Source organism: Vespa crabro, chromosome 2, assembly GCF_910589235.1.
Source record: "Vespa crabro chromosome 2, iyVesCrab1.2, whole genome shotgun sequence".
Taxonomy (NCBI): Eukaryota; Metazoa; Arthropoda; class Insecta; order Hymenoptera; family Vespidae; genus Vespa; species Vespa crabro.
In genome coordinates this window covers 7400499-7425498 of record NC_060956.1, presented here as the reverse complement: position 1 = coordinate 7425498, position 25000 = coordinate 7400499, and the positions used below count along the sequence as shown (strand labels likewise).

General features: G+C 31.8%; 2 protein-coding genes across 4 annotated transcripts in view; one reads left to right on the top strand and one right to left on the bottom strand.

The window, feature by feature from the left end:
* Window positions 1–25000, top strand: part of LOC124432908 (uncharacterized protein DDB_G0271670) — a 46199-nt gene that overhangs the window by 6920 nt on the left and 14279 nt on the right. The gene's annotated exons all lie outside the window — the stretch shown is intronic.
* Window positions 16381–22179, bottom strand: LOC124432910 (endothelial lipase-like). The gene is made up of 5 exons (XM_046982249.1): window positions 21529–22179; window positions 20529–20677; window positions 19233–19468; window positions 18729–18972; window positions 16381–18637 (listed from the first exon to the last, which is right to left on the bottom strand). Exons 1-5 carry the CDS (start codon window positions 21717–21719, stop codon window positions 18405–18407), a joined length of 1053 nt encoding a protein of 350 aa, XP_046838205.1. The 5' UTR covers window positions 21720–22179; the 3' UTR covers window positions 16381–18404.

The window sequence follows — 25000 nt, the reverse complement described above, 5'->3', positions numbered from 1 at the left end:
TACTTTTCTCAGAAATACTCGAGAATATATCCTTCTGTCGATTGGGAATATAGAATCAAAGGGATATAATAAAATTCATTGAATCTTTCGATTTTGTCGTAGGATGACCATTTGAAGATGAGTCGAGTTCTTTAAGGATTGAAAGGACTTCTTTATTCTTTTCTTTTATCTCAAGGTGACATTCGAGGATAGTAAGCAAGCAAGTAAGTAAGTAAGTAAGTACTACATACACATATTGGGTCAACCTCGCGATGGAAGATTTTGGCAAAAGGGTCCAAGAGAGAATACTTTGCCAAGTAAGTTATCTTTCTTCCTACATACCTACTCCAAATTCTTTCGTTGCTGTTTCTCGTTGTAGGAGTATCGAATATAGAATGTACCGTACCGTATCGTAGTTTTGGTCCATTTAACTCTCCTTCTCGATTTATTATCAGCTTCCGTGAACTCACGACAATTTCGCTATCGCGAATGCGAACGATACTGTTCCCAGTAAAAATAGAAAGAGAAATGCTGCAAATCACTGAAAATACTCGCATCATTCTCCTCTCTCTCTCTCTCTCTCTCTCTCTCTCTCTTTCTCTCTTTCATTGACGACGACTGTATTACCAGAGAGAACATTCTTTTGTCATCCATTCCAATTCCAATTAACTTCGTTTTCGATCATTCATCGTAGGTAAGTAGGTATATTTCCTTGCACAACTTTTTTCATTAAAATGCAACGAACTAATGGAGTTCTATATAGACGACAACTTGATTTATAGAAAACATAGATTTGCCAAGTTTGATAATAATTTATTACATCAGACCATAAATACGTTTCTATATGTTGTTATCTCTATGAGTCAACGTTCATGTACTTATATATGGCTGTGTGTAATGTATATATATGTGTATACACACACACACAGACAATTTACTTGAATTTCCGCAATAGGGGTACCGTTGCGTGTGATTAATGTTATGAAAGGGCCTTGAATATTAAAGTATTGTAACGAGAGAGTTAGCCTCAACCTTGTCGAGAATGTGTGAACGTCCAGGAAAAATAAAGTCTCCCGCTTTCTTTCTCTCTATCTATCTATCTATCTATCTATCTATCTATCTATCTATCTATCTATTTATCTATCTATTTCTCTCTTTTTCTTTCTTATTCGAAACAAGTTCAGAGAGAGCTTCGTTGGGTGCTCGAGGCGACCAGTTTTGTTGAACCAGATAAGGCTCACGCTAGAGTCACGTTAAGATCCCGATCAGGTTGGCACGTGCACCTTACCGAGAGCCGCCATTCGTCTACCCTGACTTCGAGGGCTTCGTCTTTCGAAGGAATAAAAAGGAAAGTGAGAGAGAATGGTGGAGGAAGGAAGATGAAGAGTGAGAAGCGAGAGGGTAAAGGTGGTCTAAGAAAAAAGGAAAAAAAGAAAAGGAAGAAAAAATCGAATTACCTCTCGAGACTACTCGGAGATAATCGCTTGAAGATATCCGACACACTCTACTCTCTTTACTACGACCTATCGTCTGCCAAATCTTCGAGCAGACACGTGAGACAAGAAGGAAGAGAACGTGCCGTTGATATATCTTCATCGAATTACTCTTTCCTCTATAAGTAATATCTACCGAACATCCGCTTTCCAATGGTATCGTAACTCTTAAAGATCCAGTCAATCTTTTTGCATCTTTAAAAAAGGAATAAGAACATAAGGATGGTTCTTCTCTTTTCAAAGAATATATCTTATAAGGAATAAATTGCGAGGAATAATTTTTCCTCCAGGAAAGATTTATCTTTGAGATAACATGATCGTATGTTGGTTCGACGTTGATTATTATACAAGTTTAAATGTTTAAAGACTTTTTGTTTTCTTTATAATGTAAAAAAAGATATTAAAATATTAAACACTTGTATGTGTAAACATGTGCAATGTCTGTTTTTATGTGAAAAAACAACAACAAAAAAAAAAGAAGCTATAATAAAGAAAATTTCTCTTTTATCATCACTTTTCATCATCTTTACTAACTTATGTCATTTTCTCTTTCTTTTTTGTTTTGGTTTTATTTTTGTTCTTTTTTTTTTTGCTTTTTTCTTTTAAATAAATCGAGATTAATTATGAAGATCTTTAATATCCTCTTGAACGTTTCATGTCGAACTCGTACAATTCTCTAACGTTCGTGTTCACGGCACAAATCGTCCCGCGGTTAAATAATATATCCAATCCGTCTGGCCGATGACCCCAAAAGCCGTTTCGTATTAAGGCTTGATAATACCATTAAGAGCTACCGCACGAACCACCATAATGCTCGCGAACCCCAGAAATGCTCTGCGATCGATGCAACTCTCAACCCTCTTCCTTCCTTCCTTCCTTCCGATTGCGTGAGCTCGATTCACTTTCGAGTATGGATCTCACGTATTTCCTTTATCGCAAGTAGTTTTCTTGTTTTTCTTTTTCTTTTTCATTCTTTTTTATTTTCTTTCTCGTCTCCCTATTCTTTTTTTTTATCGAACGAGCAGAACAACAACAAGTTTAGTAAGAAAGAATAAATTTGGTTTCTTTAATATACTTGAAATTGTATTAAATTTATATACATATTTTTTTTCTTTTTTTTCTTTAATCTTTGAAAGAATAAAATTATATTATCTTTAAAGGAATAATTATGTCACATCTTTCATCTTTTCAAACAAAAAATTAAATTCTTCCGTTTTTACGTATTTCTATTTTTTTTTTTCAAATATTCGAAAGGAAACTATAATTAAAATAATATTGTATTATATTTTTCCTTTTCGAGGATTAACCCTAGTTGTGCCTGTAGGGTGTAAGATATCCCAGATCAATTTGAGTTCAGTTAAAATAATTTGCGCATTGCATAATTCATGAATTTTTTTATAATAATAGAATTGGAAATGCGTTTTCAACTCAACTCTGATTGTTATTTCCGAGGCTTCAAAGAATATATAATATATTTTTTTGGAGTCAAAATTATTCATTCTGTATAAATGAAAGCTGTTCAAAACGCTTGGGATGTAGCGCACCCCAAGTACACAACTTGAGATTATTTTGAGATGTGCGCAATTAGGGTTGAAAAAGAAAATTTGACAACTTTTCTTTCAAAAGTATTTTTGTTAACTTTTTTTTCTGTTCTAATTCTCTAACAAGCAATTCTTTTTCTCACAGAACGAACAAAAATCTTCGTAAAAGACATGAAAATTTTAGAAACGTTTCACATTCACCATTTTTCCTTCGAAAATTTTCGCAAAAAAAGAAACACGACACTTTTCCCTATTTCTTCTCCCCTTTTATTTCACTTTCGAGTTTCACGTAACCATATTTCTTACCTGACACCTATCACACACACACACACACACACACACACACACACACACACACACACACACACACACACACACACACACACACACACACACACACTACTCAATTCCACGTTATTTACCATTCTTATTTCTCTCTTTTACGTGCTCCTCTTATCATGCGTTCTTTTTCACATACTTCTTTACCATTCTTTACCATGAAGCGGAATAAAAAAAAAAAAGAAAATCAAAAAACAAAGAAGGAAAAATAAAAAGAAAGAAAAGAAAGGAAGCTTTCTGAGGAAAAAAAATGATTTTTATTTAAAAATAAATACAGATTGTATTACAATAATGTAAAAAAATCACCTCAAAGATTTATTTTTTAATACTTCGTAAATCGTACGGAACGTAAGAATCATATTTGTTTTATAATAATTCAATGACATTTCAAATTTTTATTAACATCCGCAAAATATTCGACCTGGCTTCCGTCAATTATGCGGGACACATACACATATATATCTCATCGAGATACAAATTCTTGCGACACTTCTCCGAAGAACTCTTCACCCAATAATCAAGGGCGTTTCTTATTCTCTCTTTTAGCTGTTGCACATTCTGCGGCATAGATGGCACATAGCCATTGTCTTTTTAACAATGTCCCAAAATGCAAAGATCCACGAGGTCTGGAGAGGTTGGATATCTTGAAATATAGTTGGTTAGGCAATATATCCATCACGGTCAATCTATCGTTGTGGTTCTATACATTCGTATAAACTTGAAGTGTTACTAATTGTTATATAACAAATCTCATCGTTTTATTCGATATTGTATAATCAAAATAAAATTCTTAATGTTGTTCGATATATTGTGATATAATTCGTACTTGTTCACAATTTCAATATCTCTCTCTCTCTTTCTCTTTCTCTCTCTCTCTCTCTCTCTCTCTCTCTCTCTCTCTCTCTTTCTCTCTATTTTCATTAAAGAAACTCTAATAAATCAGTAACAATCACCAATTTATTTCACTGACGATTCAACGTACTAAATGAGCAGATATTTTTCAAAGTCTCGTGAAAGCACACGACAATGTTTAATAGCCCTTCCTCCCTTCCTCCTTTCCTCCCTCTCTCCCTCCCTCTCTCTCTCTCTCTCTCTCTCTCTCTCTCTCTCTCTATCTCTTTTTATTTACCTAGACAGGAAGAAAGTGATTTATTCAAGCAATTCATTATTTAAACAAATTATTTCTCTCTTGAAAACTCCGTTTTCTTCGTTTCGAATTCGAAAAGAATTAAAACTATCAGCTTGAACGTACACTTTGATCGTTTATTAATTAACTTACATAATAAAATTGATCCTTCGTCAAACACAGAATGAACTGTTGAACGAGTTTGATGTTTGTTGAAAGAAAGGTTCGAAGAAGAACGGACCGATATATTACCGACATGGAAGGTTGCTCGCTAATAATCGCTTTGGATCATTAAACGCGTGAGCTTTCGTCTTAAAAGAGCTACGTCATTCCATTTCGAGGGGAAGATCGAAGCTTCATCGTGCTTCATAGAGCCGATAATCAAAGACGACAACGTTTCAAAGTTAGAAAGGGGATTTACTACAATTTCTGCTATCCTTATCAAGTTAACTCGAATATACTTTTACTCTTAGATAATCTACGATAAACTAGGGAGAACTAATAGTAAGTTTTATCTATCTTGTTATTTAATATTTTTCCCGTTATATGTAATCGTAACATTAACCAAAATCATAATAATATTAAAATAGTAAAGAGGGTCATTCGATTAGGATCAATAACTTATGATACGTTTTATACGTCATTATTGAGATTGCACTAGATTGCAAGCGTTCCAAGTACGCGAGACATATGCTGCTGATTCGTCATTTAACGATAAACTTTATAACATGCTTCTTCGTGTATGTATATATATATATATATATATATATATATATTCTAGAGATATTTTAAAAGTCAAATTATCTTACAAGTATGTTCTATCTTTCTTCCGGAATATGCGCTGACGTTTACTCTTTTTTAATCCTTTGAGTAGTACCAACATACATTTACGTCATAGCTTAACTAATCTACTGTGTGTTTTAACCTTCTATAACCCAAGTCCTTTTCTTCTTCTTTCTTTTCTTTTTTCATCTTTTACAAAAGAAAATTATATAATATGAAACTTGTACTAGGATTATATTACATCGAGTCTAACTTATATTTAATTAATATTAAACTTCATGTTTGATATAAATTAACAATTAATTTTATTCTAAAAATATGAAATAAAATTTATGAAATAGAGGGTTTAATTTTTGCGTTGATGATCTTCATAGAATCATTAGAAGTAAAAAGAGTTTTATATATTAATATTAATTGCTTTTAAATTTTATATTGCTTAGAAGTATTATGAAAATTCATTGTTCTATAGGGTTGATGTATTTTATCGATCACTATTTATATCAAAAGACTAATTTAAATATTCCGAAAGGTTTCGAGAGAGATCAAAGTGGTCGATGCGAACGCAAGTTTGTAGAGCTAATCAACGTGAGAATTATTAATTATTATAGGTAATGATAGGATCTAAGTTATATCATTTCATGAATATGAATTAACAATTATTTTTAATCTGAAAATATAAAATAGAACTTACTTATATAATTAGAAATAGAGAGATTTAATTTTGTGTACAAAGATCTTACCAATTCACCATGTTAAATATTTGTTTCTAAATTTTATATGGCTTAAAAAGCATTATGAAAATTTACTGTTCCATAGGATTGATTAATTTTATCGAACTCTATCTATATCAAAAGATAAATTTAAATCTAGTTGTGCACATCTCAAAATAATTTCAAGTTGTGATACTCTTACACCCCAGATACTTTGAATGGCTGTTATTTATACAGAATGAATAATTTTGACTGAAAAAAATACTGTATATTCTTGGAAGCCTCGGAAATAATAATCAATAGGTTTAAAAATGCATTTTCAATTCTGTCATTATAAAAAAAAAATTCATGAATCGTGCAGTGCGTAAACTGTTTTAATTGAGCTCAAATTTGATCTTGACAGGCACAACTAGGGTTAAATATTTCGAACTACTTCGAGAGAGATCAAAATGACCAACGCGAGCACAAGTTGCAGTGCTAATCGACGTGAGAATTATTAGCTGTTATTGACAACGAAGAGATCGAAGTTATGTCATCTCGTTTGACGTTTGATAATCCTTGATCTTCCACGTTAGTAACGCACAGCTGGAACGATGGGAAGAGCTTGCACTTAACCGAAGTGAATTCCACAGAGTTAACACAGTTTCCAAACATGTTCGATAATTTGGATTGCCAAGTATATCGAATATCTCAAATACGTCAGACATCTCGAAAGCTTTTGAAATATAAAACTACGTGATCGTATAAATTTTACGATTTCTTTTCTGTCATATGAATGAAAACGATAACTATATCGACGTCAAAGTGAAAAAATAATATATATTTCAAAATATACATATGTATGTATATCGAATGATATAAATTAGATTTCGACATTTTAATATCGATCGATATTTTTTCTTCAGTAATCTTCTTTTCACTTTTTATGATGTAAAAGGAAAAGATAAGAGGAAAGAATATCGAATGAGAAAAACGAGTAGTAAAATCTTCGACATTTTAATTCCGGTTGATATTTTTTTTCTATTACTTTTTTCACTGTTTATAATATAAAAAAAAAATGAAAGAATATTATGAAGTAATCGATAAAAAAAAAGAAAGGAAAGGATATCGAACGAGAAAAACCACTAATAAAATTTTCAACATTCTAATTCCTATTGGCATCTTTATCTATTACTTTTTTCACTGTCTGTAAGATAAAAGGAAAATAGAAACAAAATTATCGGGACGTAGTGATCGATTGAAAAACAATATCGCAGAACTTATAAATCTTCAACATTCTAATTCCAAGTGACAATATTTTTTTTATAACTTTCTTCATAACTTTTTTTATAATATAAGAATAAAAAAAGAAAAGAAAAAAAAAAGAAAAAAGAAAACAAACTTATCGAAACGAATAATCGATAGGTAAAAAAAAGTATATCAAACAAAAAAACAATTAATACGATCTTCGATATATTCTAATTTCGGTCGACATCTTCTTTCTTTTTTCTTCTTCTTTAATAACTTTTTTTTGTTTATAATACAGAAGGCAAAAAATATTATAATATCCATAGAGAAAGAGAGAGAGAGAGAGAGAGAGAGAGGAAGAGAGAGAGAGAGAGAGAGAGAGAGAGAGAGAGAGAGAGAAAGACGAATAAATTGATAGTGAAATAATAATAATAATGGAAGAGACGATGATTAATATTTTCTCACTGAATTATTTAAGATCTTTTGCAGTATCTTGAAAAGAGAAAAAAACCGGATTACTACTTTTCTTGATAGATATCTCACGAGATACGATATCGTCTCGAAGAGTCCATTTATTGAAATTCTCTTTTCCCCCTTTTATCGTACGTATAAACGAGTGTAGCGATAAAAAGAAAAATGCTTAGAGTTCTCTATTAGATATGTAGAACGTAAATACGTATTCGCGTTGGCGAAAGCATCGTTTCTGCTATTCGCCGATGGTAGTTTCATTTCAATGGATTCATCACCATTGTCTTCTCGATGAGAACTCTTCGATGCATGATGCAAAATGAAAGGAAAAGAAATAAACGGAAAAAAAGAGAAGAGAGACGGAGAAAATGAAATGGAACAAAAAGGACAATTATCTTGTACGAGAAACGAGTTCTCGGGGACAGTAATTTTCGAGAAAATTCGAAATTGCATGTTCAATTTTTCTTTCACTATCTTTCCTACTCTCTCTCTCTCTCTCTCTCTCTCTCTCTCTCTCTCTCTCTCTCTCTCTCTCTCCCTCTCTCTCTCTCTCTCTCTTTGTCTTCTTTTCTCTCTCTTTCACATACATACACATACACACACGTATTTGCATCTCTCTGTTATCTCTCACTCTCTCTGTCTCTCTCTTTCTATTCTATTTTGTCTGCCTTTCTTCAATGTTCTCTTATATCTTCGATTCTCTTCTCGTCTTTTCCTTGTTTCTTCGCAAAATCTCCTTGAAACTCGGCTGAGTTCCAGCAACTTCGATGGCGACTACGAGTACAGTTCTTAGGATTGTTTGACTTTGATTTGGATTCCTAAAGCTTGCACCCTGAACATTATTACTATTGTGCTATTATTATTCTATTCGAAGAGGTAGACAGATTTCTAAGAGATTAATAGTTCTATAAATTTTTTCTTAATGCTCTATAACCTGATTTTTTTCTTTGAACTTCAGAATAAAGAAATATTCTGGACGAAAGTTATTGCTTTTATATTTTTTTTTCTTCTTTTTCTTTTTTTTTTTACGTAAAATATGTCATTATGAAAAAAAAAATATTTATAGGTTCCTATTTGAAACGAAGTTGACTTTGAAATGACCATCACAATTTTTGACTCAATGAAAAACAATAAATGTCATATTTCTCTCTCGAAATCAGATAACGCTTGTCTAAATGATTTTCCTTCAAAATGATATTTTGAAAATCAGATATGTATTATAATATAATATTATTATAATACATTAAGTATAACTAATAAATAATTTCATAATGATAAAATAAAATAAAATTTGATAAATACAGGTATATATGTACATATATATAAAGTTACATGCGGTTATAGAGTTAACTTGATTTTCTTTCTAAATATATTTTATGTATATACAGTATCGTATATACAGTAAATGTATACAGTAAATGTATATGTATTGGTATATATACTTCCGAAGTTTAAATGTAAGCACCCGATAATTTCTCTAAATATTGAAAATGCAAAATGATATTTTATACGAATATTGTATGATGTTAAGGAGGATATATCCCAGCGATAATTATTTGAGTTTACGATGACTTTGGAGAGTCCTATGAAAATCATGTTTACATTTTTAAATGAAGTTCTATATTCATTGTTATAGATTTCATCAAGCTATTTACAAAACACTATCTACACATGTATTTTGCACAGTAATGTATTTACATGTATTTTATTGTTGTATAAACGTCAAATTCAGCGTATCTACAATATTAGAGTTACCCAATGCACTCCACGGGGAAATAATTGTTTGGATTTCGTATGTTTCTAAACGAAAAACAATTGAATTAAGCCATATAGTATAAATATATTCTTAATAACAAAGGATATGTAAGTATAGAAGCACGATAATATCAGTGGCATACTAATTTCAAAGATAGAACTGAAAAGGACAGAACAAAAGACAAGAGAGGACAGAATATGATTCGAACAAAGCAGAAAAGGGTTGGTCGACTCAACTCGGCTCAATTCGGCTCGAGTCGGGTCGACTCGATTCGGTTCGGTAGAGATTTTATTTAAGATTTTGTCTGATGTTTTTTATCCAACGTTTTGTTTGAGCTTTTGTTTGAAGTTTTGTCTGAGATTTTGTATTCTCAGTATATTCGGCATATTCGATAACCTTCGGATATTTTCGAAAAGTCAAAGATGCCAATAAACCGACAAAATCCGAAGCTGAGCCGATCGTCGACTTTTTTATTTTCAGGCTAACCTTACTTTTATTTTCCTCTCTTTCTTTGTCTTTTTCTGTTTCTGTTTTGAATTTATGTTTTGAAATTTCTCTGATTTTGAAATTTACGTGACGCGAGTAATAATATGCTCTTCATATATGTTTTCCATTATTAAAAGTACATTTATACATTTTGCATCGATGTGACTCAATTCAATTGTTTTTCATCTATGAGCATTCAATGTCCGATTGAACTGCCACCTCGCGGAACATATCGACTAATGCTAATGCCATCGACACTCTAAATTTGAAGCTTAATAGCTTAACAATGGCTTATGCAAAATACATATATAGGTAGTATTTTGAAAGCGGCTTGATATTGGCTGAAGATATATGCAATAAAGAATATAGAGTTTTATTTAAAAATGTAAATGAAATTTTCATTGGATTCTCTCTTCCTCTCTCTCTCTCTCTCTCTCTCTCTCTCTCTCTCTAAGGTAATCACAAAGTTAAATAATTATCACTACGTACTGTGTACCCATTGGCATCGTACAATATTCATTTGATTCCATTAATAATAATTGATTCTAGATCAGCATTCTATTTTGTAGAATTTATTTCAAACGTTTTTATGATCGTTTATAACATTTACAAGATTAAAACTTGACTATCCGATAAGGAAATATATTAAATAATATAATATTTATTGAGACATTGTTAGAATCAGATGATCATTACTCAATTATATAAATTTTGTTAAAAAAGTTTTTAAGATATTTTTTCTAACATTTAAAATATTATAACTTGTCTATGTAATAATACGTGTGGTCTAATGGAAAAATTATGATAATGAATTTTCCGATATATTTCATCTTAAAAGAAGTTATGAAAGATATTAGATAAATATATCGATTGATTATGCTACATTGCTTCAATGGTGAACGTGTTAATAATATTGGAAGGTTCGAAGAAAAGAAAAAAAAAAGAAAAAGAAAAAGAAAAAAGTCGAGGTTTCTGAAAGAAAGTGAAAGAAAAAAAGAAAAAAATAAAAAACAATGAGAAGAGTAAAAAAAAAATATCCAACGTCGGATTCGTTGAGATGATAAAAATGATAGTAACGATAAAAACAAGGCTGGAAAAACGACGAGTGAGATAGCACGTGACAGAGGATCGCGTCATTTGCGAGGAACGTTAATGAGGCGTTAATGCCTGAGGCGTCACTCTTTTCATAAACACAAACGCACACGCACACGCACACGCATACACGTATATGTACATATATATATGATGTTCTGCGTGAAGATTTGTGTGATGTTGTAGCATATGTAGCGAACGGTATTCTCTGAAAATAATGACGTGACGTCAGAAATCGTAACGTGTCAGTTTCGAAAGAAACGTCATTGCCGAGTTCTACGATCTTTTAATATGTCTGTGTGTGTGCGTGCATGTGTGTGTACATAATATATATATACAACATACATAGATAATATTTGATCAATGAACATTTTCATTATTTTTTTATCTTATCGTTCTTTCTTCGATGAAAAATGAGATGTGATCCACGAGAGTACGAGTCTATTGTAGAAATCTTTTTTCAATCTCTTGTTTTTTTATTTATATTCGTATTAATTTTCTTTTTCCTTTTTTATTTAAACGTAATCCAAAGATATATGAATCTATTAAAAGATCCTTTCCAATACCTTATCATGTTTATATTTGTATTGTTTTTTTTTTTTATTTGTACTCAGATGTAATCCAAAGATCTACGAATTTTTTTGAAAGTTCTTTCACAATTTCTATTTATATTTATATTTCTATTATTTTTTTTTTCTTTTTATTTATTTATTTTCTTTTTTATTTAAACGCGATCCGATGATCTCTCGATAGATTATTTTCAGTATATTTTCACATTTATATTTGTATTACAATTCTCATTGTATTTATATTCTATCACACTATCTTTATTTTTTTATTGGTATTTTTTTTTAAGAACGACTTCAACATTTTTTATACATTCATATAACGATAAACTAAATAAATTATATTATTAATATTCAATGTAATATTCTTTTTCTTTTAATGATCGAAAGCACTTTTGAGAAAAGAGGGCGATTCCGAACAATCGTTCTTTAAAAGGGAGTACAAAGGAAGATCGATAAGAAGTTACAACGGTTGTAGAGAGAATGGACATTTCATAGTTCATTTTCTATTTCTGTGGAGTTCGATGCACTCGGATCGAATTCTCGACAAGAGTTTTGCGATTCGAGAGTAGTTAGGTAGACAATCAGCTCTTTCGATATGATTCGCGTTCGTTGTAAACGAACGAGAACGTTCTTATATCGTAAATCAAAACGACTTCTCTAACTGATTTGTTTATTCTTTTATTTATTTATTTCTTTTTTCTCTTTCTTTTAATCGATATGCCCTTAGATACATATTTCATCGTGGATACCGGAGAATCCAGTTACCTAGAGAAGGAAGGTCGATGTTAATCGCTAACATTCATCGATTCTATGCGGTTTCGAGATTTGTGCTCCATTAAAACGTCAGCTGGTCTCTGTGGTTTCGCGTAACGATCGGGAGTGGTTCACGGTTACGACATTTATTAGAGAATTTGATTTTTTGTATTCCTTTAGATATCCATTTATTTATATCTTTTTGTCTTGTTTCTCTCTTCCTTTTTTTTTTATTATTGTTGTTGTTGTTGTTGTTGTTTGTATTTCTCTTTTGAAGAATCCGTCAGCATTTGATAAGAAAAAAAAAAGAAATAAACAAGAAATAACATAGAAATAACATACTTTAATTATTCTCAAAGAAAATTGCAAAGAGCTTTGATTTATAATATCGTATTTCCTAGAAACGATAGACTTCCTTAAAAGATTGCCGCGCCTTGTTTGCTCAGGTTAAAATTCAAACCACGTATTCTCATGTTCACATGCAAAAGTACTTTCCACGATGATGGTGGAGGCTGCCAGTGGTAACAGTAGTGGTGTTTGTGGTGTTGCTAATCGTTATCGTTGGAAGTTCCATTCGATCAAGTGGAGTCCAGCCATGCGTGTTATTTTATCGTATGGTTGCAAGGGTAGTCATTTGATATATGTATGAACTCAATCTTCGTCGCAATCTATTTAATCTCTAATGAATAGCTGAAACCGACCCTTTGGCATTTCTTTTTTTTCTTTTTGATCGAGATCATCGAGATTTCGAAATAGCGCAAAAGAATTATACTTATATACTTTATCTTGCATTAATTTTTATTTAATTTTCTCTTTTGTTCTTTTTCCTTTCTTTCTTTTTTTCCTCTTATACATATAAAACGTTTAATCGGACGCCGAAATTAAAAAATGGAAAAAAGTTCGAAAGTTAAGAGATTATTTTTGTTCGATTAAAAACTGATCGTTTGAAAATAGAAATAAATACATTTTTTTTCTTTATATATATATGTATATATAAAAAAAGGAAATATGAACGACGGAATTATAAAAAGGAACGATTTAAAGTAGCCGATTATTTACATTCAATTGAAAACTGATCGTTCGAAAATAAAAAGAAATGAATTTTTTTCTTTCTCTTTTTTTTTCCTTTCTTCTTTTTTGTACAAAAAAAAAAGGAAAGAAAGAAGAAAACGACGAATTTTTCACGTGGAAGAAAAATTTTAAACGTAACGGAGAGGTCATGTAGGTTCAGCTATTATCGCGAAAGTCTATTAACGTTATCCCGGTGGTAATAATTTTACTCGCGTGTTCCCGAGTCGTTGCACCGTCGAGTATTACCAGTGGCTCCGTAGACGTAAGAGAAAGAGAAAAATATCGGTAGGAACGCTGGTTCCTAGAAATCCTTTGGGAATCGCTTAGCATTGAGGAAGGAAACACGCGAGAACACGAGAGGAAACGTGACGGGGAACGTACGTAAGATGACGACGTAATTTTTTCAACATCTTTTCTTTTATATTCTTCTTCTCCTTCTCCTCCCTTTTTTCTCTTTCCTTTTTCTCTTTTAATTTTTTTTTTTTTGCTTTTTATCAATTTTTTTTTTTTTATTAGCTTTCGCAGTCCAAACAAGAATTGTTTTCCACGTATTGAATAAGTCTAACGTGTATGGAATAAAAAGAAAAAAAATAGAGTCCTTCAAGGGAGTCAATCTATTTTAAATGTTGCAACAAAATTTAATTGGAACAATGAGAGTAAGAAAATGAAACGGATTTAAGTTATCTCCTAGCGAAAAAGAAAAGAAAAAAAATCAAAGCAAAAAAAAAAGAGAGAAAATAAGGAAAAAGTAGTAGTAGAAGAAGAAGAAGAAGAAGAAGGACGAGAAAGTGCCAACGCCTAGACTGCCAGGTCTTTGCTGTAAACGAGGGTGGTCTTTCAAGACTAGGGTCATCTATAACCCTGGCCATAGGTCGTCGATCGTTATCGACGTGTCGTTCTTGAATTTTTTAAACATCGTATCGAGTTGACTGACCGACAGCTACGAACTTTCGTATGTCGTACATAGTAAGTAAGTACCTAGATAGACATATGTACATACATATATATGTAAGTGTATACACACATATATATGTACGTTTCTCATACGTGATCTCAAAGTACTTACGCGTTTTATTAATATTGAACCTCGTTTCAATTAATATCAAAACACTCGAGATCCAAAAAAAAAGGAAAAAAAAGAAAAAGAAGAGAGATTAAAATGTCAATTGTACTCGATTTTGCATTTGATTTAAAATAACGATAAATTAAGAGTTTTTTTTCTTTTTTCTTTAATTTTTTTTTTCTTTTCTTAAATCTTCTCGATCATACTTATTCGTTTCGTGAATTATATTTCTGTATATTGCTAGTGTATCCAAGCATACTGTCAAAATGATAGGTAGGAATGTTTGCCCGTTGCATAAAGCATGATATTGATCCTAAAATTACGTTTTTCCCGTTAATCCTATATGTACAGGTTGCACCGATCCCGTTATTCTTTATACTCTTTCCTTTCGTTCGACAAATTTATTCAACTTTATCTTTAAGTTTTCATTCTGTGCCTTTTCAGGATACGTATTTTTTTTTTTATTCCATTAACGTAACCTCGTCACAATGGTGTCTCGATATTCATTAAAACGAACAGGATCGGTCTACCATCGATTCATCTTTTAGTTAACTTTTAGTATATTTTTTTTTCTTAGTTTCTTTCTTTCTTTCTTTCTTTCTTTCTTTCTTTCTTTTTTTCTTTTTTCTTTTTTTTTTTTTCTTCATTATTCTTTTTCCTGAGTCTTTAAAATTGCGACAAGATAAGGAGCGCGGAAAAGCGAAGTGAAAAGAAGAAAGGAACTTATTCGAAGTTCCTTCGAGGAACGTTTGAGGGAAGAGTGTAAGGGGAAGTGGAGGAGAGGGGAAGAGGAAAAGAGGACGGAATAAAGTCCAGTGCTGATTAAGCGAGACTTCTCATTTTTGTTCGTCATCCTATGACCGTTTCTAAGAGGATAAGAAGAAGAAGAAAAAGAAAAAGAAGCAATAATAATAAAATAAATAAAGGGAGAAGCATTGAGGAAAGAGTAAAAAAAAAAAAGAAGAAAAGATTGATATACCGAGGCCGAGGGTTGCGTTAACGATCGACATTTTTTTCTTCTTTATCTCTCTTTTTTTTTCTTTTTTCTTTAGAAAGATTCAGAAAAAGAGAACGAACACTTTTTTCCTCTTTATACGATTACCCTCCCTTTCCACGCCTTTGATTATTCATGAGCATTTGGAAATAGTATTTTTTTTTTCGTTTTTTCTTCTTTTGTCCGTTAAAAATTCAACGAAAAATTTCTATAGGAGTGTATACGTCTATTGTAACATTGATAATAAATCGACGATGAATCGACGAATCGAAAAAAATTAATTAATTTTTGATCAGAATTTTTAACAATATATATATATATATATATATATATATATATATATATGTATGTATGTATACATGTACATATCAACCCCCTCTGTATACGATACTGACTTTTCCTTCTGAGGAAACAATATATAAAGGAAAAAAAAAAAAAACCGAAGGGGCGAAGAAAAATCACGGCGAGAGCTACCTAGGGTAAGGATTCCTCCTTTTGATACATTTTTCTTTCGAAAAGGAAGGAAAAGAACAATGGAAGATTTTTCTCTTAGAGAAATGGAAAACACCGGTGGCTTCGTACTTCCCTCAGTCTGTATTTCTTTGCATCGTTCAGTAGTTTCTCTGTCTCTCTCTCTCTCTCTCTCTCTCTCTCTGTCTCTCTCTTCTTTTTTTTCTTGTTTTTTTTTTCAGCATCAGGAGGAACACAGTGATACATGATAAAAGAAGATGTTAGATATTGGAGATATAAAAAAAAGAAAGACCGAGAGAGAGAGAGAGAGAGAGAGGAATAAAGATATATCCATTGTTTCAAAGATACATTTTTCATTTATTTTGAATGTTCTTATGGATTAGAAAGTATTCGGTGTAATATTTAAATAGAACAAGAGATGTGAAAAAAAAGAAAAAAAAAAATATATATACGTATGTATATATGTATATGTAACTTATAAATACACATAAGATAATATTTTACAAGGACGTATTCGATTTCATGTTCTTTTTCATTTTTCTTCGAGGTTATTTTTAACCGCGTAAACATTTCCTCGGCCGAAGAAAAATAAGAGGAAGTAGTCGAAGTAGAGAAGAAATCTCAAGCGTCAGGAAATTTCGTCGATTTCTTGGTGGATCGTCGCAAAATAAAAGCAGAAAATCATTGAACGTGTATAGTAGTGCCCTGGAAACAATCCAGCTATACTTTTTCGTCCCTTTCCATTTGTATTATCCTCATAACCGTGATTCCAAATTTATACTTTAGAAATTTTTCGACGCTCTTCCTGTCTCTTTTTATACATCTGTCAAGTGTGCGTGTTTATCTGCGTACGTGGGTGCGTGCGAACGTGCGTATGTATGTATGTTCCGTGCACATATGTGTCTATCTCTCTTTACAATCTAGGCTCATTTTTTACTTAACGATAATTTCTAAGGTTCTATCATATCGATCAACCTAAGAGAGACGGAATAATAAAGAGCACGTCCTTGGGATTTCCATATTTCGAGAATGGAGGCCCCGCATCGTACGGAAATAGGACGAAAATTGCAGGTTATTTCCTTCGATGGCACACTAATTTTCTCTCTCTCTCTCTCTTTCTCTTTTTCTTTTTCTTTCTCTCTTTGTCTATCTATCTGTTTCTCTCTCTCTCTCTCTCTCTCTCTCTCTCTCTCTCTCTCTCTCTCTCTCTTCCTCTGTTCTGTCAATCCCTTTAATCTCATCAATCTCTATTTCGTACGTTTTATGTACAAATCATAATACGCTTTAATATATTCTCTCATGATCTTAACTTCTAACGAATTTGAAAATAATTATCTTTAGTTAAAGAGGAAATAAATATCAAGTTTCTACATTGGTATCGCTGTTTATAGATACATAAATTTACTTGTATCTACGTCTTATTTACTCGATTCTAAGAGTAAATAAGTATCACAGTAGCTTTATCATCATCGGAATCGGAGGATCGTTCTCACGCGACATCTTTACGGCGTTCTCTCACGCTCGATTACTTTTTCTACTATTACTATTACTACTATTACTACTACTACTAATACTACTATTACTACTACCACTATAATATTACTACTTTCAAGTTTATCCACTTGCTTTCGAGCTGGTAAATGTTAAGCTCTCACAGCTTTTCCGCTGCCTACGTAAGTAATGTATGTATGTATATAATATATATGTAGTGTATTTATATACATATATATATATATATATGTATATAGGTATCTATGCATGTGTGTACGTACATATGTGTATCTACCTGCGTATATAGCATAAATCGTTTTCACGAAAGACTTAGTACCCTGAATGTACTCGCCATTGTTGCCAGGATAATTATTTCTAACCCGAATTAAAGCGCGTTTCTTTGGTAAATTTCTCCGAACATTGAAAACACCCACCTACCTATATTTTCTTTCTTTATCTCTCTTTCTCTCTGGCTTTTAACTTACTTACATAAAGAAAGAAAGAAAGAGAGAGAGAGAGAGAGAGAGAGAGAGAAAGAGAAAGAGAAAGAGAAAGAGATTCTCTTAATTTATTCATATCGAGTATGGTGCCAGAACAAAGCTTCTTTTCTTTGTTCCCATTTTGAACATGGTTGAGCTCGATAACTTCGATATATTAGAATCGCTTCAGGTACATCTTGAAATAATATTTTCGAGGATATTAAGTTGATAAAGATTTTCGAAGCAACGACGTTACTATCTAACACGAGATTTATCTATTTATTTGTCTATCTATCTATCTATATATATGTCTATCCTCAATAACTTTCTTTTTTTTTCTTATTTTTTTTTCTAATCAATCCTCATGTTTCGTCGAGTATTAATCTAAACGTAAGATATGTAAAAGTAACTTAACATTAAGTTTGTACTCTTAAATGAAATACGTTGAGATCAAAATGACGATGATAAAACTATAATAATTTAAGGTACGTTCGTTGAAAATGAAACGTCCATTTAAAAATTGTAACCCGTTGCATTTCGTGCGAATGGAGAGCGTTCGTTCGTCTTCAAGTAATACTTCCCTCTGGTTTTCGGATCTACAGCGAATCCCATGAGAGCATCCGGAGTCCATCTGCAGTTTGCTTGGATTTCCGGTCTCCATCTTGGGCAACGACTGGCTGGAAATCCGATGGGATTTCTAACGGATTCGACATATAACATCCATGCTCGGTAATGGCCACAGGTGACTGAAAAATAAATAAAGATCGTGGAAGTTTGATTTTTGTTCGAGATCTTAGATGCTAACATGTTCACAGTACGATAGGATATTGTATTTACTTTTTTCTCTGATAAGTAACATAAAACCGCGACGAAGGATATTCCCAAGGCTACATCCAGGCTGAGGTGGTTTACCACCGTTAGGATAAAAGTCAGCATGACCTAAAGGATTTGGAAATCCAAAGATTCCGCCGTCAGTATGAATAACGTCGACGAAAGCCGCGTCGGTAGATGTCAAGTGACCTTCTCTTCCGGTATTCATATACAACGGATAAGCAGCGTCCAGTCCGGTTATTCTTCCGACCTACAACCCATCAAGGCAAAGACACATTTTACTGGACAATGAATTATCAAAGTGTTAAAGCTTATTTGCATATAAATCGAATCTGGAGTCTTTTTAATAAAGAATCTTTGTTGGTATATTTATTCGATACGATCGTGCCGATCGATCAATTCGATCGTAATTTTCTTTTATACTTATACTCACGTTCCAATCTAAACTCGCCTCTAAACTAGTCCGTATCTACTCGATTATTTATCTCAATTATACTAGAGTTTACCTACCAAACGTGGAGCTAAAGCCTTGCCCATGAATCCGGCTACCTCGGCACCCAAACTGAATCCAATAACATGAATTTTTGATAATGGAACCGCTCTCTGGGCGTCCAACCAGCTGATCATACGTGCTACATGGGGACCAATTAGTCTTGTGTTTTCGACAGCCGTGTGATACCATGGTAACGTCGCCAGTCTTACCCAGTTGACCAAAATGACGTTGTAATCAGCACGCTTCAAATAGACTTAAGAGAGAAAGGAATATAAAAGAAAAAGAAAAAGCGAAAAAAGGAAGGAAAGAAAAAGAAGAGAAAGAAAAGTAAAAAAACGAAAATGTCAGGATGACTTGGTTATCTTCTATATTCGAATGCCACGTTTAACCAGGACCGTGCCAAACTTTTTTCAAGCTACAATTCATCATTCTCATCCTTACGTGAGATACTCGACGAAAACTAGCTTACTAGTGGTTATGTTATTCTACTACTGTTGATGCAGTTACTAATGTATCCAGCCAAGTTTCAACATCGACTTTTTCCTACGACTAACTGGGACAAATCCTTTACGACTTTCGAAGAAATGAAGTATTCAAATGACAGCTACTTGGCTGTCCTCGCTAGACCTTCTCTTCAACTGATATATATGTATTGCACATATAAGTATAATATATTTGTGAACTTTGAAGTATCTTATAATTTAAAAGGTATAATTCATATGAACGTGTTATATTTTGATAGATGAAATTAATGAATACGATATAATGTCAAATAAATCGATTATAATTTTATGACGTCTTAATCCATTGAATGGGTTTTTCGAACAATCTTTTTGCCATATGGTTCTCAATATACTTCTTTTAGAATCGTATCACAGTCATCGAATTAGTTCATAATATAACATTTTTTATAATTATGATAGACTCGAGTCACTTTATATTATTTTTAAAAGATACTAAGCTCTTACTGCGGTATTCTCGTTAACCGAAAAGAACTCTTCACGAGAATTATCTTTTGGAATCACTTGCAAATTAATCACTTTCCTCGGTACGATTTAAGGCACCAAGTATCATTTCCTAACCTGTTAAAAATTTAATGCAATTCATAGATTTGAGAAACGTTGATTTCAGAAGAAAGGACGTATGTTATATCAGTTTCTCATTTAATTGCTATGGACCATAGCAATGAAACATTTCTACATTTTCCATTAAATTTTTATTAAATGTAACATACGATCCCATTTCTAATATCTATTCATTTATCATAATTACTTTTAATTAATTTCTCAATTAAATACAAAATCAATAAATACCATCTTTTACGGCATTCGAACTTTCGCCTGGTGCACTCTCGCTGTATCCATGAATGTAAATGACTGTAGGATTACTCTTATCGAAATTACTCCTCTTTAAGGACAGTGGATTCAATATGTTCAACACATTGGCCACGTGTGGATTTCGTCTTTGAAAAAAAAAAAGAAAAAAAATATATATATAAAAAGAGAGAGAGAGAGAGAGAGAGAGAGAGAGAGAGAGAGAGAGAGAATATAGTCATAGTGAAAACGTTGTATCATCGAATTTCGTTAATTCAGATAAAATTCGCAAAGTTAATTCAGATTTAATTCTCAGATCTAATGAAAATCAGAAATATCAATGATGTTTTCAAAGAGAAAACCGAATGCTTTCCAAAATTTCTACGCTATTTCGAAAATAAAACGGACAGGTATAGAGAGGCGAGCATACCTATAGAGATTTATTAAGTAAAATGAAAGGTCTCTATATATCTATACGAATGAAATCGTCATTCCCAAGATAGAAATTATTTCATGGGGAGTTACGATCTTTGAACGTAAATGAAAGGGACTCGAATAACGTCAGAGCCGATGAATTTAAATTCGCGATGGGAATTCTATCCTCTACAGAAAGAGATCGACGGAAAACACGGCTTTGACGCGAGCACAGTAAATGAACGAACGGTGTACACGGTTACTAGTATCGAACGTATTGCCGTCGTCGTCTCACGTGACGTGATAACGTAACATCCTAGTGTGTTAGTGATTATATATGTATTATGCTGAACCTTTTTTGAACCTATTCTTTACATTTTACGTCTTTGAGAACGAAATCGAAAGAAAAGAAAGAAAGTAAGACAAAAAAAAAAAAAGAAAAAGAAAAATTAAGAAAAAATATAAATAAAATAAAAGAAAAATATAAATAGAAGTAAAAAGACAAAAAAATAAATAAATAAATAAATAAAGAAAGAAAGTAATTAATCGTGTTCACATAAATGAAAGAAGAAAAGAAAATTGTTACCTTGTGAAGAGAAGATACTCGACATCTCGATCGAGATCGATCGGACAGCATAGAGGGCAGGTGCCAGTGGGGAAAGCCATTATGTAGAGGGTCCCAGTATCTGTCGAGAATAAAAAATTAAAAGAAAAAGGAAAAAAAAAAGAAAAGAGCAGGGGAACGTCATTAGAACGGCGCCACTCGGCCGTGGCCATTCTACGCGGTCGTCGTCATTGAACCTGACAGTGGTCACGTGATGTCGCGTGCACCCACGCCAGCAACCATCGCAAACACCTTCTGCGAACTTTCTCTCTCTCTCTTTCTTTCTCTCTCCCTCTCTCTCTCTCTCTCTCTCTCTCTCTCTCTCTCTCTCTCTCATTTCTTCTTTTCTTTTTTTCATCGGCGATATCACAAACAAGAATTCTTCGATGAGAAATACATATAAACCGGAATACACAGTCATCATTGTTATCTACCTGTCAGTTGTTTTCCGTCATTGCCGGAGTTAGTTGTATGTCGATAAAACTTGATCGATTAATCTTTCTCTTTTGACTTTAGCTAACATATAAATTCCTCGAGATATTCGAGGTATAACTTTTGCATGTCGATTTACACTACCGAGTTACGAATAAGAAAAATCGAAGAAAAGTTGACCTAATAACACTATAGCATGAGCTAAATGATTATTACGGCGGTATTTAAATAAATTACTATATAGTTTTACATTACAGTTATATATACAATAGTTATATATAATATATATATATATATATATATATATATATATATATATATATATAACTCGTAAGTTCTTACGATTATTACGAGTTATTTTGTGTGTATGTATGTGTATATATTATATATATATATATATATATATAATATATATATATATAATATATATATATATAATATATATATATATATATATATATATATATATATATATATATAATAAGTGGAGCGTGAAACTTTCGCGATGTTTACTATAATAAAATAATCATTTACGATCCTCTATATAGAAATGTTTACGACCGATTCTAATTTTTTCGGTTATTAACCAGATCTAGAAATGAAAAAGATTTCTAAAGATTACGAGTTATTTCATGGTTTCTCCGATTCCTCGTAAAATTCCTTTGTTGAATTGTGATTACTGTAATAATACAAGAGAAGAGAAAGTGGAATTAAAAGATTATCTAAGATTTATTATATTGTATAGACGTAACGAATTAAGATTAATCAAATTGATTCATATCGAGGAAAAAAAATTATACTCGGTAGTATTATTTCTTTTTTTCTAGTAACTTTCAAATTTGATGTTATATACATACGTATCGAATTGAAATTAAGCTACTTGATACACTTCTAGAAATAAAATTATACGATAGTATTTTTTTTCTTTTTTTTCTCCCCCAGTAAATTTCAGATTTAATTTTACATACATATGTACATATAGAATTAATTTTAAATTAGTTGATCCATTTGGAGAGATAAAATTATACTTGATAGTATTGTTTGTTATTTTAGTAACATTCAAATTTAATGTTATATACATACGTATCGAATCGAGATTGAGTTACTTAATTCACTTCTAGAGATAAAATTAATAATTTTGTTTTCCTAGTTACATTAAAATTTACTTTAATACACATATATACATATCGAATCAAGATTAGACAGGTTGATCCACTTTTAGAGGAAAATTATGCACTGTCTACAATATTTTCTTTCTAGTAACTTTCCTGACACACACGCTCGCCTTCCTAGAATGATAGAGTGAAAGCAGCATTATTTTACATTCGAGACTATACTCTCTCTCTAGACGTTCATTGTCGACACAGTGATCTAGTAAATTCACAACAGTGTTCTATGCACGATCTTCTTATAACATAATTCTGTATTTATTCATTATAAAATAACATCGAATTATTTCGGTGATCTGTGAGAAATTATACGAGGACAATTGAAAAAGTGTTAATTAAATATAAAAAACATTTCGACAATCGACACGCTTATTCTTTCCACTTCTGTTCTATTTAATTATACAAAAAGAATAAATTAATAATTATATATTATATTTAGATCGTAATTAAATTTCAATACGATGCTTGTTTTACATTGTCTGATGTAATACGAACGAAGTTTGATATAAACAAATATATCCCGGCGAATAAAAATAAAAAAATTGATGAATGAATGAATGAAATATCGATTAACAAAAAAAGAAAAAAAAAATAAGAAAAAGAAAAGAAATAGAAACAAGGAAAGAACAAAACGATTCACATAATCGATAACGATCACTTTTTACTACTTTTAAACGAGATAAATCATAATTAATCACCTCTCGTGACGGAGATCACACGACATAGTAGAAATGCAAGGAAATTCGGGAACATTTTATTTCTAGAGGAAAAAACAGAAAACAGAAAAGAAAAGAAAGAAAGAAAGAAAGAAAAACGGATAAATACGACGAACAACGAGAGAGATCAAAGATATCGTGATGGTCGAACTGGCACGATCTCACCGTTGGAGATCTCCAATGGAAACTGAATCGTTTACATGAGAAATGAATTCTCGAATCTCCCGCTAGATTTCAGAGAAAGGTAGATTTCAATGATCTACATTCAGCTTAACGGGTCTTATTCGGTGGAATCTCCTACTCCGATTGGTGTATTTGTTCGAAAATTTAAGCGAAAAAGGAAAAACAAAAAAAAAGAAAAAGAAAAAGTTGAAGAAAAAAAAGGAAAACAATAACGTGACGAATTAGAGATAGAGAGAGAAAGAGAGAGAGAGAGAGAACAAAAAAGGAGAAAAAGAAAACAGCGACAAACGAAGAAATCTTTGATCTTTTTCATTCCGTAAACTTGTGTTCCAGTTTATATGTAACAGCGATATGAATTTTTCGACGATGCATCTTATGAACGTTCGCTTTTTTCTCTCATGCGAACGCAAGCATGCAATTATCAGCCAGCCCTCGGGACAAGACCAGACCAGACCAGACCAGATGAGACGAGACGAGATGAGAAAATCGATTCGAGAATCTCGACTAACCGTTGCTTATAACGTTTACTCTACGATACCAACGAAAATTTTATCATCCTGTACGCCACCCGATATACATATGTATATCCATCCATCATTGACGTTGAGTGGAAATCGCACAATTTCCATGTGGAAATTCCATTAACTGCTCGATCGACGTTTCCTATCGAGTATCGTTTCTTCTTTTTTTTTTTATTTTTCTAAATAAACGATTCCTGTCTTACTCGAAAATATGAAACAGTTGTTACAAATAATCGATAGATTCGAAATGAAAGAGAAAGAGAGAGAGAGAGGAAGAGAGAAAGAGAGAGTAAGAGAGAGAGAGAAGATTATTTTAATAGATATTTTATACTTTATAATTAATAAAATTTATATATATATATATATATTATATAAATAGAAATATAAATATATATTTTATATATATATATATATATATATATATATATATATA